We start from the raw sequence: 19,291 nt of genomic DNA, 5'->3' as shown, positions 1-19,291 counted from the left end.
GCACTTGTGTGGCGTGAATGTTACTTGCCACTTATCAGCCCAAGCCTGGATATTATCCAAGCCTTGCTGCATTTCTACATGGACTGCTTTGGTATCTGAGGAGTTACGAATGGTGCTGAACATTGCGTAATCATCAGCAAACATCCCCACTTCTGATCTTATGACTGAAGGAAGGTCATTGATGAAGCAGCTGAAGATGGTTGGGCCTAGGATACTACCCTGAGGAACTCATGCAGTGATGTCCTGGAGCTCAGATGATTGACCTCCAACAACCACACCATTTTCCTTTGCACTAGGTATGACTCCAACCAGCAGAGCGTTTTCCCCCGATTCCCATAGACCTCAGTTTTGCTAAGGCTCCATGATGCCATACTCAGTCAAATGCTGCCTTGATGTCTTATTTAGAGATACAGCACTGAAACAGGCCCTTCGGCCCACCGAGTCTGTGCCGACTATCAACCACCCATTTATACACTAATCCCATATTCCTACCACATCCCCACCTTCCCTATATTCCCCTACCACCTACCTATACTAGGGGCAATTTATAATGGCCAATTTACCTATCAACCTGCAAGTCTTTGGCTGTGGGAGGAAACCGGAGCACCCAGCGAAAACCCACGCAGTCACAGGGAGAACCTGCAAACTCCACACAGGTAGTACCCAGAATTGAACCCGGGTCACTGGAGCTGTGAGGCTGCGGTGCTAACCCTTGTGCCATTGTGCTGCCCCTTGCTGACATGTCCTGCTTTGTGTGTACAGGACATACCTGGGCAATTTTCCACATTGCAGGGTAGATGCCAGTGTTGTAGCTGTACCGAAACAGCTTGGCTAAGGGTGCAGCAAGTTCTGGAGCACAGGTCTTCAGTGCTATTGCCGAAATATTGTCAGGGCCCATAGCCTTTGCAGTATCCAGTGCCTTCAGTCGTTTCTTGATATCATGCAGAGTGGCTGAATTGGCTGAATCTGGCATCTGTGATGCTGGGGACTTCAGGAGGAGGCCGAGATGGATCATCAATTCGGCACTTCTGGCTGAAGATTGTTGCAAATGCTTCAGCCTTATCTTTCGCACTGATGTGCTGGGCTCCCCCAAAATTGAGGATGGGGATAATTGTGGATCCACCTCCTGCAGTTAGTTGTTTAATTGTCCACCACCATTCATGACTGGATGTGGTAGGACAGCAGAGCTTAGATCTGATCCATTGGTTATGGGATCGCTTAGCTCTGTCTATCGCATGCTGCTTATGCAGTTTGGCATGCAGATAGTCCGGTGTTGTAGCTTCACCAGCTTGACACCTCATTTTGAGGTATGCCTGTTGCTGCTCCTGGCATGCTCTCCTGCACTCTTCATTGAAACAGGGTTGGTCTCCTGGCTTGATGGTAATGGTAGAGTGGGGGATATGCCAGGCCATGAGGTTACAGATTGTGGTTGAGTACAATTCTGCTGCTGATGGCCCACAGTGCCTCATGGATGCCCAGTTTTGCATTGCTAGATCTGTTCGAAATCTATCCCATTCAGCACGGTGGTAGTGCCACACAACACGAAGGAGGGTATCCTCAATGTGAAGGTGGGTCTTCATCTCCACAACGACTGTATGGTGGTCACTGCTACCAATACTGTAATGGACAGATGCATCTGCGGCAGGCAAACTGGTGAGGACGAGGTCAAGTATGTTTTCCCCTCTTGTTGGTTCCCTCACCACCTGCCGCATAACCAGCCTAGTAGATATGTCCTTTAGGACTCAGCCAGCGCGGTCAGTAGTGGTGCTACCAAGCCACTCTTGGTGATGGACATTGAAGTCCCCCACCCAGAGTACATTCTGTGCCCTTGCCACCCTCAGTGCTTCCTCCAGGTGCTGTTCAACATGGAGGAGTACTGACTCATCAGCTGAGGGAGGGCGGTAGGTGGTAATCAGCAGGAGGTTTCCTTGTCCATGTTTGACCTGATGCCATGAGACTTCATGGGGTCCAGAGTCGATGTTAAGGATTCCCAGGGCAACTCCCTCCCTACTGTATACCACTGTGCCGCCACCTCTGCTGGGTCTGTCCTGCCGGTGGGACAGGACATACCCGGGGATGGTGATGGCAAAGTCTGGGACATTGTCTGTCAGGTATGATTCCGTGAGTATGACTATGTCAGGCTGTTGCTTGACTAGTCTGTGGGACAGCTCTCCCAACTTTGGCACAAGCCCCCAGATGTTAGTAAGGAGGACTTTGCAGCGTCGACAGGGCTGGTTATGCTGTTGTCATTTCCGGTGCCTAGGTCGATGCCGTGTGGTCCGTCTGGTTTCATTCCTTTTTATTGACTTTGTAGCGGTTAGATACAACTGAGTGGCTTGTTAGACCATTTCAGAGAGCATGTAAGAGTCAACCACATTGCTGTGGATCTGGAGTCACATGTAGGCCAGACCAGGTAAGGACAGCAGATTTCCTTCCCTAAAGAACATTAGTGAACCAGATGGGTTTTTACAACAATCGACAATGGTTTCATGGCCATCATTAGATGATATGCCATCATTAGACGAGCTTTTTAATTCCAGATTTATTAATTGAATTCAAATTCTACCTTCTGCTGTGGTGGGATTTGAACCCATGTCCCCAGAGCAATACCCTGGGTCTCTGGGTTACTAGTCCAGTGAAATTACCACTACGCCACCACCTCCCTGAATCTGAACAGTTGAAGCTCTTATTTAAAGGCTAATAAAGAACCCTTAAGAACATAAGAACTAGGAGCAGGAGTAGGCAATTCAGCCCCTCGAGTCTGCACCGGCATTCAATACGATCATGGCTGATCTCATCTTGGCCTCAACTCCACTTTCCTGCCCGTTCTCCATAACCCTTCAACCCATTACTAATTAAAAATCTGTCCATCTCCCCCTTAAATTTACTCAATGTCCTGGCATCCATCGCACTCTGGGGTAGTGAATTCCACAGACTCATGATCCTTTCAGAGAAGTAATTTCTCCTCATCTCTGTTTTAAATCTGCTACCCCTTATCCTAAAACTATGACCTCGTTCTAGATTGCCCCACCAGAGGAAACATCCTCTCTACGTCTACTTTGTCAATCCCCTTAATCATCTTATATACCTCAATTGGATCTCCTCTCATTCTTCTAAACTCTGGAGAGTAAAGGCCTAAACTGCTCAATCTCTCTTCATAAGACAAACCCCTCATCTCAGGAATCAATCTAGTGAACCTCCTTTGAATTTCCTCCAGTGCAACTACATCCCTCCTCAAGTAAGGGGACCAAAACTGTATGCAATATTCCAGGTGCAGTCTCACTAATGCCTTGTACAGTTGCAGCAACACTTCCCTACTTTTAGAGAGAGTAAAGGCCTAAACTGCTCAATGTCTCTTCATAAGACAAACCCCTCACCTCTGGAATCAATCTAGTGAACCTCCTCTGAACTGCCTCCAGTGCAACTATTCCTTTAGCAATAAATACCAAAATTCCATTTGCCTTCCTTATTACCTGCTGTACCTGCATAATAGTTTTCAGCGAATCATGCACGAGGACACCCAGATCCCTCTACACTGAAGCACTCTGAAGTTTCTCTCCATTTAGGTAATAATTTGCCTTTCTATTCTTCCGACGAAAATGGATAACCCTCACACTTTGCTGCGTTAAACTCCATCTGCCAAATTTTGGCCCATTCACCTAACCTATCCATATCCATTTGTAAATTTCTTATTTCTTTGTTGCAACTTACTATCCCACCTATTTTAGTGTCATCTGCAAATTTGGCTATAGTACCTTTTATCCCTGCATCCAAGTCATTAATATTGATTTTAAATAGTTGAGGCCCGAGGACCGAACCCTGTGGCAACCCACTAGTTACATCTTGCCAGCCAGAAAAAGACCCATTTATCCGGACTCTCTGTTTTCTGTTGGTTAGCCAATCCTCTATCCAAGCTAATAAATTGCCCCTAACCCCATGTGATCTTACCTTGTGAATTAACCTTTTGTGTGGCATCTTATCAAATGCCTTCTGGAAGTCCAGATATATTACATCTACAGGATCCCCATTATCCACTTTACTTGTTACAGCTTCGAAGAACTCTAGCAAATTAGTCAAACACAATTTACCCTTCATAAAACCATACTGACTCTGATGGATTGCGTTTTGACTTTCTAAATGTCCTGTTTCTTCCTTAATAATGGATTCTAACCATTTCCCAACGACAGATGTTAAACTAACTGGTCTTTCATTTCCTACTTTCTGTCTCCCTCCCTTTTTGAATAAGCGCATTATATTAGCTTTTTTCCAATCCACTGGTTGGCAACCCTCAATATGTATCCAGTTAATTAAGCAATTTGCTATTAAATGGTAATATAACCTTGCTTGTGCTTGACAATTCCTGTTGCTGTATAACCTGCCCAGCTTCAGTAAATTCACAGAGAACTGTAAATGCATTGTTACCTTGAAAGCTTAGGAAAAGGTGGCAGGATTGAGCCTGTGCGTCTGTAATTCAGAAATGCTCCAACAACCAGTGCTCCCAAAAGTAGGATGATAATAATAGTCAGTACGACTGCCGTTGCTGCAACACAAACAAAAAGAATATAAAAATTCCTGGATTCTTCACAATGAATGACCATCAAATACAATTAGCAGACAACCACTTAAAGATCAGATTGTGCCTTTCTTCTTTAGAATATTTTAAGCATTGATATCTGAAATTACCCAACAATTTAAGAATTCAACTTGCTCAGTTACTTTGGATGTTAATGAAAAAAATGTCATGACATTTTATTTCTCCACTATTGCCATTTCAGCTGCTCACAGATAATTCTTGTTCATTCAGGTTAGTAGATAAGCAAATATTTATAGAATGAACTCAACTGTCCACATAAATGCACATGAAAAAGTGGGAGGTCAACTTGACAAAATGTTGGAAACACTTAAAGGAACAATTAGGGGCTGGATTTTATTCATGCACCACGCTCCACGCGTTGAACTCGGCGGCCTTCCGACATGGAAGTGCCGACACACAGCCCCCATGATATTACGCGCAGGGGCTGATTTAAATAGAGGGAGTGGAGTGGCCGCCCCCGATGACGTCCCCGACAACAGCGTCCGGTGCCATCGCGCAGGCGCCGGTGCCATTTTTAAAGGGCTTCAAGCCGTTCAGTTACATTTTAAAATTTTAAAAGTCCCGATCTCTGGGAAATAAGAATAAAATGTTATGTCAACTGTAAATCACGTCACCCATCCCTCAATGGGTAATTTATACATTAAATGCCCTCTCTCCCCATAATAAACTTATTAGTATCCCGAACATACCCCCCTAAATTTATTCCCTTTGATCCTCAACCCCTTCCCACCATCCTCACAGCTAATAAAAATTGTTTTCCGCACTCCCCACCCCTCCCGCCCTGAAAATTTTATTCCTCCCCCTCCCCACCAGGTTCTTGCTTCGGAACTCCATACGGAGTTCCGAAGGCACACGAGCTGCGTTGAGCAGCAGTAAAATTGGCATGGGACAGCCGCTGCCTGCAGGTAGGTCAATTTGCATCTCATTATTGTTTATTTGAATATTAAGATGACGCCTGGCGGTGGGGGCTGCACCGAGGACCCCCCACCATCAGTAATATGCGGTGGGCTCTTCTCAATGTCGGGGGTCGAGGCAGGCCTCTCCCCACTGAATTTTACGGGCCCCCCACCCGCCATGACTCATGGCGTCAAGGGGCTGGTAAAATTCAGCCCTAAGTCTCCTACAAGTTAATTTATCAGAATTGATGATACTTCAAAGGGAAGATTTTACACAAAATGTCTGATCCCAAGACCTCTGGAATCTACACATTGCATAAACTAAGAAAACAAGTAATTTCTGACAAATCCCAATGATGCTCTTTATAGCATAAAAGATTATATTGTTATTTGAGAGGAGGGATTCACTTTGTTCACCATTTGCAACGAAATCATAAATACAGCTTTCATTTCACAAGAAGTAAACAGCAAAAATCTTCCATCATCATTCATATATTTCCTTTTAATGACTAACTGATCCCATGAGAATCATTAGTTATTTTGCTGGGAGACCAAATCATAAAGTCCTGTGGTCATATAGTGAAAACAAAGAGCAGTTGTATTGTGCTACTGAAATTTCGAATTAATTGATTCTCAACTTTTTAGAAGTACCTGTTGAATGGGGCAGTCCTTGGGATCTTCCAATCTGACAGTAGCTTCCTGTATATCCATAAGGACATCTGCAAGGAACATAAAGGATAACATTCCAATTTTTTTATTTTCCGACAGGAGAAATATTTAGCCAATCTCATTCCAGCCAATTAGATAATTAACTTTTCACAGACTATCGCATTAACATTAGCAGCATATCAAACCATGCTCCAATGGTTCCAATTTGTTTTAATTCTAACAATCATTTATCAATAGTCCTGCTGTTTATTAATCATAGTAATTTCCAGCCATGGACCTCATTAACAACTTACTGCACAAATTATCTTAGATAACAGGAACTTGTTAGAGAAAAAATGAGTAGGGAAAATATATACCTAACGATTAACTCCTAAGGAATCAATTACTGCAGTAAGGAGGGATGATATCTTAGAAGGTTCCTCAAATGAGGCCATATGGGTGGAACTTAAGAACAAAAGGGGGCAATCACTTGGCTGGGCATGTACTTCAGGCCTCCAAACAGTCAGGGAGAGATAGAGGAACAGGTATGTAGGCAAATCTCAGACAGGTGTAAAAATAATAGGGTAATAATAGTAGGGGATTTCAACTTACCTAATATCAACTGGGATAGTCTTAGGGCAAACGGCTGAAAGGGGGAGGAATTCTTAAAATGCATACAGGAGAGCTTTTTGAGCCAGTACGTAGAAAGTCCTACAAGAGAAGGGGCAGTACTGGACCTAATCCTAGGGAACGAAGCTGGACAAATGGTAGAAGTATCAGTGGGGGTGCATTTCCGGGATAGTGACGATAACTCTAAGATTTAAGGTAGTTATGGAAAAGGACAAAGACGGCTAGAAATAAAGGTATTGAATTGGGGGAAGGCCGATTTCAATTTGATAAAACAGGATCTGGCCAAAGTGGACTGGGAGCAGCTACTTGTAGGAAAGTCTACATCAGGCCAGTGGGAGGCATTCAAAGTAGAAATAGTGAGAGTTCAGGGCCGATATGTTCTCATTAAGGTCAAAGGTAGGACCATCACGTCCAGGGAACCCTGGATGTCAAGGGATATAGAGTATTGGATCAGGAAGAAAAAGGAGGCTGGTGGCAGATTTGGAGCACTGAAAACAGTGGAGGCATTAGAGGAGTACAGAATGTGTAGGGGGCTACTTAAAGTAATTGGGAGAGTGAAGAGGGGACATGAAAAAATATTGGCGGTCAATATAAAGGAAAATCCTAAGGTGTTTTATAAGTATATTAAGGGCAAGAGGATAACCAGGGAAAGAGTAGGGCCCATTAGGGACCAAAGTGGCGAATGTGTGTGTGGAGCTGGAGAACATAGGTGAGTTTTTAAATGATTACTTTTCATCTGCTTTCACTGTGGAGAATGACGATGTAGGTGTAGAGATCAGGGAGGGGGATTGCGATATACTTCAACATATTAACGTTGAAAGGGAGGAAGTATTAGATGCTTTAGCGGGTTTAAAAGTGGTTAAATCCCCAGGCCCTGATGAGATATATATCAGGCTGTTGTGTGAGGCAAGGGAGGTGATAGCAGGAGCTCTGACACAAATTTTCAGATCCTCACTGGCCATAGGAGAGATGCCAGAGGACTGGAGGACAGCAAATGTGGTATCATTCTTCAAGAAAGGTAGCAAGGATAGACCAGGTAATTACAGGCCAGTGAGTCTAACATCAGTGGTTGGGAAACTATTGGAAAAAATTCTGAGGGACAGGATTAATCTCCACTTGGAGAGGCAGGGAATAATCAGGGATAGTCAGCATGGCTTTGTCAGGGGGAGATCGTGTCTAACTAACTTGATTGAATTTTTCGAGGAGGTGACTAGATGTGTAGATGAGGGTAAGGCAGTTGATGTAGTCTACATGGACTTCAGTAAGGCATTTGATAATGTCCCGCATGGGAAATTGGTTAAGAAGGGAAGAGCCCATGGGATCCAGGGCAATTTGGCAAATTGGATCCAAAATTGGCTTGGTGGCAGGAAAGAGAAGGTAATGGTCGAGAGTTGCTTTTGCGAGTGGAAGCCTGTGACCAATGGTGTACCACAGGGATCGGTGCTGGGACCATTGCTGTTTGTAGTGTACATTAATGATTTAGACATGAATATAGGAGGTACGATAAGTAAGTTCGCAGATGACATGAAAATTGGTGGTGTCGTAAATAGTGATGAGGAAAGCTTTAGATTACAGGACGATATAGATGGGCTGGTAAGATGGGCAGAGCAGTGGCAAATGGAATTGAATCCTGAGAAGTATGAGGTGATGCATTTTGGGAGGACTAACAAGGCAAGGGAATATACAATGGATGGTAGGACCCTCGGAAGTACAGAAGGTCAGCGGGACCTTGGTGTACTTGTCCATAGATCACTGAAGGCAGCAGCACATGTAGATAAGCTGGTTAGGAAGGCATATAGGATACTTGCCTTTATTAGCCGAGGCACAGAATATATGAGCAGGGAGGTTATGATGGAGCTGTATAAAACGCTAGTTAGGCCACAGCTGGAGTACTGTGCACAGTTCCGGGCACCCCTCTATAGGAAGGATGTGATTGCACTGGAGAGGGTTCAGAGGAGATTCACCAGGATGTTGCCTGGGCTGGAGCATTTCAGTTATGAAGAGAGACTGAAAAGGCTAGGGTTGTTTTCCTTAGAACAGAGAAGGATGAGGGAGGACATGATTGAGGTATACGAAATTATGAGGGGCATTGATAGGTTAGATAGGAAGAGACTTTTTCCCTAGCGGAGGGGTCAATAACTAGGAGGCATAGATTTAAGGTAAGGGGCAGGAGGTTTAGAGGGGATTTGAGGAAACATTTTTTCACCCAGAGGGTGGTTGGAATCTGGAACACACTACCTGAAATGGTGGTAGAGGCAGGAACCCTTACAACATTTAAGAAGTATTTAGATGAGCACTTGAAATGCCATAGCATACAAGGCTACGGGCCAAGTGCTGGAAAATGGGACTAGAATAGTTAGGTGCTTGATGGCCGGCACAGACACGATGGGCCGAAGGGCCTGTTTCTGTGCTGTATCACTCTATGAGTCTCTAACACAAACCTGAGAATAAACTAAGATTTGCAAAGGAGTCAATCTTCAAAAATAACAAACATTAAGATTCCTCTAAAGGAAGAAATTGCATCCACGCAGCAATTGCTCAACCTCAGGACATCTCACATCACTTCACAGCCATATAAGTATGTCTGAAGTGTCATCACTATTGTAATGCAGCAGCCAATTTGTGCACAGCAAGGTCCCACAAGCAGCAATGAGAGAGAAATGACCAGATAATCTGTTTTAATGATATTAGTTGAGAGATAAATACTGGCCAGGATATCAGGAGAACTCCCCAGTCTTTCTTCAAGCAGTTCTTTGAGACCTTTCATGAGGATAGGCAGGGCCCAGGTTTGACATCTCAGCTGAGACACAGCATCTGTGGCAGCACAGTGAAGTATCAGCTTAGATTACAGACACAAGACCCTGGAGTGGGATGTGAACCCATGACCTTTGGAGCCAGAGGCAAGATTGCTACTGCTGAGTTAATCTGGAGAATTCTATTTTACTTATATTTAGTTTTTTTTCTGAGGCCAACGGTTTGGTCCAACTGATTAAGACGCTAAAAAAAATTGTGACAAAAAGGCACTTTTTCAAAATATTAACAAAAATGGATTTTGTTCATAAAAAATATTGACAGAGAAGGTCTCCCTGGAAGGTTTTGTTTCAAAGAGAAAATGAGTTGTGTACTCAATTCAGTGAGGGTTCCCACTGCTAGGCCAGGATTTTGTGTTGGAGGTGGGGCTCCCTGTGCTGGTCTGCAAAGGCGGGGGAAAGCCTGCCGCTGCCTTTTCGTGCTCCCCTCTCCGGAGTGATCCTCCAGTCTTTCTAAATCTAAGTTTCACAAGCCAGGATCCCCATCCCTTTAAAGAAGGGGATTCCACTTCGAAAAACTGTTGACCAATCAGACGGCCGGCAGCTCAGCAGTATCGGCAGCGACACTGGAGCGATGGCCACTGCTAGTACTGCAGAGACCCTGGACACAGGCCCAGCACTGGAACCCCTGACCTCAGGTAAGTGAGGTGAGGTCACCGGGGCCAGTCCAGAAGGCCCTGGCAAAGGGGTGTAGGGGTGTGGTTATGCAACCAGGAGAGGGGAGGTCCTGGGGTAAAGTGGTTCCTGGCAGGTGTCCTTCATGGACCACAGATTGCCCATAGAGGAAGTGCCCAACCCCCTCCACCCAAGCCTGCAGAGAGGACACCTTGTGGTACAAGGCGCCCTTCCTGTGTAGCGGAGGAATCCCCCTCCACTGGTAAGATCACCAGCGGCGATGGAAAGAGGCCCTAATTGGCCGTTAATAGGCCACTTAAGGGCCTCAATTGGCCACTGGGCAGGAAGGCTGTCATCAGCCTATCCTGCCCCTAAAATTACGGCGACCGGGAGGCAATGGGCCCTACGCCCACCATCCTTGGTGATTCTGTGTACCCTCCCCCCACCCCAGCCTCTGACCCCACCTCAGGGGAGCCTGTAAAATCCAGCCCCTAATCAGTGTTCAGTGACCTCTGCTGGCATGTGTTTGGATATTGGAGAAGAAGCAGCTTGGATGAGAGCAAAATACTGTGGATGCTGGAACTCTGAAATGAGAACGGAAAGTTCCGGAAATACTCAGCAGATCTGGCAGCATCTGTGTAGAGAGAAACTTCTGTTTCTGTCTACACAGATGCTGCCAGACCTGCTGAGAATTTCCGGCACTTTCTGTTCTCATTTCAAGAACAAGCTTGGACTTGGTTGTCTTGTCACTCCCTGTCAAATAGCCTTCCAATCATTACTGTCTTACACATGAAGGATGATCTCTTGGTCAAAATACCAGAGGATGCCCAGGCCTGGCCTGTGAAGACATTCCCCCTTTATTTTCATACCAATTCTAGGAATTGGAGTAAAATTGATTCTTTGTAACCTGAAACAAAAATTAAGTACAATGGACCTCCCTTTTTTGACTAACAGGCTTCTTTAGTATTTTGTTATTTTGTGTAAAAATCAGTACTGACTACTGTGCTGATGCTTACAATGAAAGTCCTGTAATGTCGAGAAAAGCAGAGGAGAAGGAAAAACATTTCTGAAAAGGTCCCTCTAGATATTGTTGAAGCTTTTTTACACTATTCCCCTACGTGGCTGAGTTGGTAGCATTTCTGCCTGAGTCAGAAGTTTGTGGGTTCAAGTCCCATTCCAGGACTTGAGCACAAAAATCAAGGTTGAAATTCCAGTACAGTACTGAGGGAATACCTATCTGCCCTCTCAGGTGGACCTAAATAATTTTGAAGCAGAGCGATTCCTGGTGTCCTGGCCAATATTTATCTCTCAATCAACATCACAAAAACAGATTATCTCATCATTATCACATTGCTGTTTGTGGGAGCTTGCTGTGTGCAAATTGGCTGCTGTGTTTCCGACACTACAACAATGCTCTTCAAAAAGTACTTCATTGGCTGTAAACTGCTTTGGGACTTCCTGTGGACATATAATGCAAGTTTTTAAAATTGTTTTTCATGATGATTTTGACTATAGAAGTCAAAAACATTGGCCGGAATGTTATGATAGGCAGACAGGAGCTGCCACCGACTGAAAAGTTGGTGGCGAACCCGCTTCCGCCTTGCCTGGGGATCCGACCCATATTCTGTGGGTCCACGGGCTTCAATTGGTGTGAAGCACATCTTCCATCCGCTTGAGGTAGGAAGTCTCGCCTAATAGAGCTGCTGGCCAATTAGTGGGCCGGCAGCTCTTAGTCTCAGCAGCGCCACCAGGAGCAGTGGCCACTGCTGGAACTGCTGCCCAGCATGAAGACAAGGTACCTGGGAGCTGGGAGGGAGGTAAGTTTTGGTTGCCTCGCTGAGGGTAATAGGTTGGGCCCTGGTGAGGTAAGGGTGGTCGATTGGGAGGGAAGAGGGGCGTATTGGGTCTTGGGGGTGGTTGGGGTAGCAGGGGTGACCCTCCATTGGGCACAGGGTGCCTGATCATGAGGGCCACCCCGGGACGCTTGGAAGCCACTTGCTTTCATTAGGTGCCTTCTCCTGGCTCCAGGACGCCCACTTGCCATGCGTAAAATCCGCATGGAGGCGGGCAAAGGCCTTTAAGTGGCTGTTATGTGGCCACTTAAAGGCCTTGATTGGCCTGGGGCAGGGGGGCCGTCTTTCGCCATTGCCGTCCTATGTAAAGCGGCGGCAGAGGCAGGAGCAAGTTGGGAAGGTCTCCCAGTGCCTCCCACTCCATTTTACACCGCCCACCCCGCCACCATCCCGCTTGTCGGGGCGACGTAAAATTCCAGCCATTTTCACAGTATTAACATGGATTGTTATTCATACCCTCATTATTTATTATCATTATCAAATAACCAGAATAAAAGGGAAGGACAGTCATACTGTAACCAAAAACCAAAGCGGGGAGGGTGTGGAAAAGAAATCCATCCCCTTTAATTAGTTGCAGATGGTACTTGGAACTTAACCAAGGCATGGCAAAGACCATTTGGGACAGAAAAGGTAAAAGATGGGAGAAAATAAACAAACATGTGTTGGGTACAAAATGAACAAGGTATATTGCCATTTTAATGTTGCTGCATTTCTTAATTTGAGATTGGTGGCAGAATTGCTAATCCTGTGAGCCTATCACCAAACATCCATCACATTAAGGTGAAAATAAAGAATTGATTCTACGATCAGGCACTCAATTGGGAAATCAACCCTTAATGTCCTAATCTTAAGTATGTTGGGATCTTTATTAAAACACAAGCAAGGCACAGCATCCACATGAAAAATTAAGGTGTAACAAATTTAACATATTTCACAAATGTGTGGATCTCAGCATGCAATGCAGCAAACTGTCCAAGTATAAACAATACCATGCTACCTTGGATTTCATAGTTCTCAACTTACGTGCACTTTGTCGTGTTTGCTTCAAAATAACATATTCCTGCATTCCTACACTTGCAGGCAGGTGGCATTGCCCGCTCCAGCTCAATGGCTGCAGACACAAATAAAACAAGCAAGGTTACAAACTGTTATATATTGTTATACTATCTGTAAAGAGCTTGGAACTAATTAGCTAGGAACTAGTTGTTATGTGTAAGTGTTCAAGTGGGGTCACACTCATGGCTGCACTGGAGAATCATGTGATATGTAACACAAAAATCAGTTTCTCCAGTCCTACAGCAGGCAGCATGGTGGCTGAACAAATACATGAAAAGCTCATGCCTTTCCAAGTTTAAAGTGTGATTATTTCCAACATCTGAGAACCAGAAACAAGAAGAAGATATAACACAAACCTTGGTGAGAAAACTGCCACATGGTAGCAAATGAATCAGGCTGGTCAGTGATTGACCTAAAAGGTGGGGTGAGTAATAGCTTCCTGTGAACACATTTATGAACTAGAATGGGTTGGTGTGGGTTGAAATGTCAGTATTTTTGGGCACTCAGCTTTCAGTAGATTCCTTAATATTCCCTTAAGTATGACTATAAAGGAAACAGCTTCATTAATAATTCTGTGTGAATATATCACTGAGTATCATCAGGTTATCTGATCATAAAAGAATCAGAAAATTACAAGACAGAGAAAAACAAAGGAGGCTATTTGGCCCATCTTCGTCAAAAGGACATAGGGTTGAATTTCTGCAGTGAATTTCCCTAATCATTTCTGGATGTATCTGCCTGGATTGATGTTTTAAGGAATTATGTAATTGCACACTTAGGTCTCTATTTCTTCACATCTTTCAGAAACTTTCCATTGAGATTTTACTTGTCTATTTTTTGCCAGATAACTTCACATTTTTTACATTAAATTGGATCTGCCACCAATCTCTGTCCTCTTGAGGTTGTTTTTGCAGTCATTCTTATTGTTTGCCAATCCTCCTTTTTGTGATGTAACACATGATATTCCCTAGGCATATATCCAAGTAGGTATCCCAGCCAGAGGGGCTGTATGGGGACTTCATCAAACTATGTTCAATCATTCTCATAGCTGCGCTTTATGATGGGGGCTGTTTAAAAAAATTCTGAACTGAATCTTTAGGGTCCACAATGTGATCCTGGTCTGGATCCCCACATGAACTAAGCATAGTCAAGTCCTATTGCAAGCCTAGAACAAGACAGTCCCAGAAGTAGGGAGTCCCCAGCCCCAATTCTGATGATGGTCTTGCAAGGGATGGATTGAGAATACCTGCCCACAAATCCCTGCTGGATTCCCCAGGACTAGGTTGGGATCTGGCATATTCAAATCCCAGCTTTGTTTCCGACAATTCCAGCAAAGTTGTGCCGATGTTACAGCAGGAATATGCTGCAACAGCTGTGAACTTTTCTTCCCTTTCATTTACAGCAGGCCCTTTATCTAAACCACCAGTCAAAAACTCTTTAAAAATTGTCAACATTGATTTGCGTTTAACAAATCTATGCTAGTTGCTCTTCATTATCCTATGCATCTTTAAATGCTCACAAAATTTATCTCAAATTATTGATATTGATGAATACATTTTGTTTAGGATTTTAAGTCAGTAATATTGAAATAACCGGACTGGAGAATAATTGCCATTATAAATTACTCGATGGATAGTGGGAGAAACTTGTTGCTGTGAAGAAAATTGTGTAGTGGGATGCATCACAGTGTACTTGCCGACAGGCAGTCCAGTCATTATGTTACTGGACCAGTAATCCAGAGGCTTGGTTTAATAAGCCAAATAAAACGAGTTCAAATCCCACTGTAGCAGTTTGAAAATTTGAACTCAGTTTTAAAAATACCTGGAAATAAAAAGTTAGTAAATATGACCATAACTATCAGATACTGTGGACTTTCCAGGGTCGAGAGTGATTTCCATTCGCCTGTCAATAGCAGGCGCCCACACCAATAGGTACATCTGGTACATTCACCTAACTGGAAAAAGCCAATTAATAAAACACCATATCTACCAAGGGTCCTGGAAAATTGAAATTGTTGCCTCCTTTAAAAGGGGAATCTTTAAAAAGAAAATCTCCCTACAAAAGTTGTATCTCAAATTTTAAGGGTCCCAGGCCATAATCCAGCCTAGACCCCCAGGTGATCCCCAACATCTGCCATTTGTCAGCATGGTCTGACCATATGTATCTTCGTGATGCTACAACAGGTTCCACTGAGGGCCAGAGAATGAGATCCCCCAATTTAGGGAAATCCTCATCTTCTTTACACTGATTGCCATATTTCTGGCTGGCAGAAGTTCTGTCCACTCATAGACCAACTGACTGAAGGTCAGGACAGTGTGTATCAAGTTCCCAACCTAGTTTCTGCTTTTCTAGCAGACATTTGTTGAAGATACTGCAGGATTACGATGGAAGGGATGCAGATATTTAGGGCCATAAACTCTGAGGTCCTGAGAAGCAACATCTCAACGATAAAGTGCTCTGTTACTGATGATTTTATTCTGACTGATAATATAATCAAGTTCACTCACTGGATTGTTCACCACAAATTAATATACTACATAAGCAAAACAAAGCTATTTAGATATTTTTAAGCACATTGAGGCAAACAGAAATGGATGGAATTTATACAAATTGAATAAAACCTTACTGTAAGTATTTGCCTTCTGATAATGTTTGTTCTAAATTACACAGTCATATCCAAGTTACTACCAATAAACTATTCCTTTAGAGGTGAGCAATAAGGATCATTTTGGGTATCAGAAATCTAAGTTATGAGGAAAACTTGAAGAAAGTTGGAAGGGAAGAGAATTGTAAGAGGTAACATATTTACAGTTTTCAACATTATAAAGGTTATGAACAAAATTGATTCAGCTAATTGTTGACTACAATGAAGAGTTCAGATACGGGGAGGTACAAGTTACAAACTGGTAAGTGAAAAAATAAGAAAGGGAAGGGCAGAACTCTTTTTACGTGAAAGGTAATAATCTTATGGAATCAGCAAAAGCTGCTGAAATGAATAGTTGAAATTGCTTTAAGAGATACATGAATGCATTTATGTAGGGATTGAATAATAAGATGAGCAAACAGGTTGGTTAGGTGATTTATGAGAAAAGAAGCGGCTTGTACAGCCCAATGGCTTTTTGATGTTCTTAAAAGTTTTAACTTTTTAAGCAGCGTGATTGATTCAATGCACAAACCTGCATCACACTCAGTAAGACTGTTGTCTCGAAATTGACTACCCTGAGGACAAGTGCAGGTGTACCCTCCTGGTCTCAGCAAACACAGATGGCTACAGACACCCTTGCAAGGATTAGGCACTGAAACAAGAATGAAAAATAATTAAAATTGGATTCCAAAACTTTTATAATATAACTGTAATTGAATATAACAAAATAATTTGTATTTCCATAGCAGTCTTCAAGCACAGGAATATTTCTAAAAAAGCAGCTTGTATTGAGGGGACAATGGTGAACATAATGGGCGGCACAGTGGCGCAGTGGTTAGCACCGCAGCCTCACAGCTCCAGCGACCCGGGTTCAATTCTGGGTACTGCCTGTGTGGAGTTTGCAAGTTCTCCCTGTGTCTGTGTGGGTTTCCTCCGGGTGCTCCGGTTTCCTCCCACATGCTAAAGACTTGCAGGTTGATAGGTAAATTGGCCATTATAAATTGCCCCTAGTATAGGTAGGTGGTAGGGAAATATAGGGACAGGTGGGGATGTGGTAGGAATATGGAATTAGTGTAGGATTAGTATAAATGGGTGGTTGATGGTCAGCACAGACTCGGTGGGTCGAAGGGCCTGTTTCAGTGCTGTATCTCTAAATAAAAAAAAAATCATGCACAAATGAAAGGGGAAAGCAGAAAGAAATTGGCTGGGTGGGCTAAAGACACACTCAAAGAGCAAGGTTGGAAGCAGTCTGAAAACAAAGTGGGCAAAATGATAAAATAGAATGAATTATGGAGGGATTCCTAAATGACAAGAGCCTCATGACTGACCAAACACCATCAAATGTGGAATGGATGAAGAAGAGGACACAAAGTGTCCTACTATCAGAGGAGTGTAGAATGCAATTGTGCATTTAATGCTGCAGGTGATCCATAAGGTAGGGAGGAAAAATAAAGGAATTGAACGGAAGGGCAAGAATTTTAAGGTCATTGGGGCAGGGAGATGCAGTGAAGCATGGATGATAGGATTAATGCAGGACAGAGCCGAATTAGAGCCCGGAGAAATAAAAGGATTATACAGTCTATGGAGGTCGGTGACTCGGCTGGCTTCTGGCTGAATTCGGTGGTTGCGCAACTTTCCTTTGGTAGTTCTAAGGCTCATGGTTTGAAGATGTGGGCGCTGATTCGATGGTTCTCCAGGAAGCAGCAATAGGACTGATTTTCTTCAAGGGGGTCTCTATCTGTTCTTTCTGGAAATTTCTCTACTCTCATTAGCTCCCCCCTCAGGCTTAAGTAATTAAGCACAGTGAGCATCGATTGGTGAACGGGCTAACACAATCAAATACAGATCAATTAAACCACTAAACCCTACAGTCTCCAGCAGGGAATATGCCTCAGTGCTTACATTCAACAGGCATAGTTTGAAGCTTGCAAGGTTTGAGTGCTTCATCTCCACCAGTTTAACATTCAGGTTTCCAGCTGGTGGATTAAAAAATCATCATTCAACTTAGCACATTTTTGTGACAATATCCATTTCAACTGCCCGGAAAATATACAACTATTAGTGAAAAGAATCTAGATCAGGCAATGAAAAGAAAGGAGGAAAATTAGATTGGGCCCGATATTGGGCTTGGGGATTGCGATTATCCCACACCTGTTGAGGCAGGTAGCATGCAAACCTGCTTATCTAAATGATTTCAGCATGCAGCCCGACACAAAATATGCTGCTGACTGGCTGCATGCTCAGCGGGTGGCCCAGGTGCGAGTGAGGCTAGTATGATGCACAGCTAGGCTGGACCTCTTAAAGGCAGCCCACCCTCTTAAAGGGGAGCTGCACTCATGGAACAGAAGCTGCTACATTTGTCTCTGTAAGGCTTGGCTGGAAGAATAAGTAGAGAAAATGGAGCACAGGCAAGGGAGAGGACTGACAGGTTCTCAATGTAACACTGGAGGCCTTAGTGATGAAGGTGGAAAGAAGGAGAGATGCCATGGGCTGAATTTTCATGTTGGAGAGAGGAAACAAAAGTTGGCACTGCTTTCAGGTCCCGAACCTGCCTCCAGTGGGAAGTAGATTAAAGTCAAGATTTTCATGGGGGTAACCCCTTAATTGGGTTGGATTTGGGTTTGGTGGCCAATTAGATGCCACAGGAATGGAACGGAGGTGAATCAAATGAAGTGTGAGCCCAAATTTAAATCCCCGTGGCAACCACTACAGTGGTTTCCATTTAAATCTGGAGAAAGCAAGCAGAAGCGTTTCTATGAGGTTTGGAGTGGACTGAAGTGTGCATAGGTATCATTGGAAAGCCAACGGCCTGGCACCAGGGGCAAAGCAGCAAAGCTGCACCCCCCCCCCCCCCTCCCACCCACTGCGGTTCTCCTGTAACGACCTGGACATGATGCTTGAGGCCATGAGGAAGAGAGGGGTCATCTTCCCAGAGGGGGGTGGCAGGATGAGGCCACCCACCCAAACTAAACTAGCCTGGGTTGAGATAGCTGCCACTATCAGTGGTAGAGGTGTAATTAGAATGTAGATTCAATGTCATAAAAGGTTCAACGGTCTCATACGCTCGGACAAGGTGAATGCAACCCCCAACCCTCAGGAAAGGTCTCAGTTCTTGCACCCTTCAGCAGACACACCACCTGGGGACCCTCAGGGCACATGTTGCCCCTGAAAATGGGAGCAGTGTGTGCCCAGGGCATTTACTCACCCCTCAGAGTGACTCAGAGCCACACTGCTGCTGAGAACCTGCCAGCACTGATACATGCAGCTTCCAATGAATAGGAGCCGCTGGCATTGGCTTTCGAGGACAGCAGTGCATTGTCTCGCTCTCTTTTGTCCTTGCAGGAGAAATGGGCATTAATGCCCAGGAAAGGGTGCTGACAGGCAGTGGAGTTCCAAAGGATAATGCTAATGAAAGACCAATGGAGATAGGCAGGATTCCAAACAAGGAAGAAGTTCTGATGAAAGGTCACTGACCTGAAATGTTACCTTTGCTTCACTCTCCACAGATGCTGCCAGACCTGCTGAGTATTTCCAGCATTTCTTGT

At 44.2% G+C, this 19,291-nt stretch overlaps 1 protein-coding gene across 1 annotated transcript in view; it reads right to left on the bottom strand.

The window, feature by feature from the left end:
- lrp2a (low density lipoprotein receptor-related protein 2a) overlaps positions 1–19,291 on the bottom strand; it is a 418,190-nt gene that overhangs the window by 16,442 nt on the left and 382,457 nt on the right. The window contains exons 71-74 of the mRNA XM_068035173.1: positions 16,279–16,398; positions 13,070–13,157; positions 6,142–6,209; positions 4,423–4,540 (exon numbers count right to left, since the gene is read on the bottom strand). Of these exons, the coding sequence (XP_067891274.1) occupies positions 4,423–4,540; positions 6,142–6,209; positions 13,070–13,157; positions 16,279–16,398 (394 nt within the window). The remainder of the gene's footprint in view (positions 1–4,422; positions 4,541–6,141; positions 6,210–13,069; positions 13,158–16,278; positions 16,399–19,291) is intronic.

This window comes from Heterodontus francisci, chromosome 7 (genome assembly GCF_036365525.1).
Source record: "Heterodontus francisci isolate sHetFra1 chromosome 7, sHetFra1.hap1, whole genome shotgun sequence".
In the NCBI taxonomy this organism is placed as follows: domain Eukaryota; kingdom Metazoa; phylum Chordata; class Chondrichthyes; order Heterodontiformes; family Heterodontidae; genus Heterodontus; species Heterodontus francisci.
Note: the sequence above shows the minus strand (reverse complement) of the source record. Positions and strands in the feature narration are given on the sequence as shown.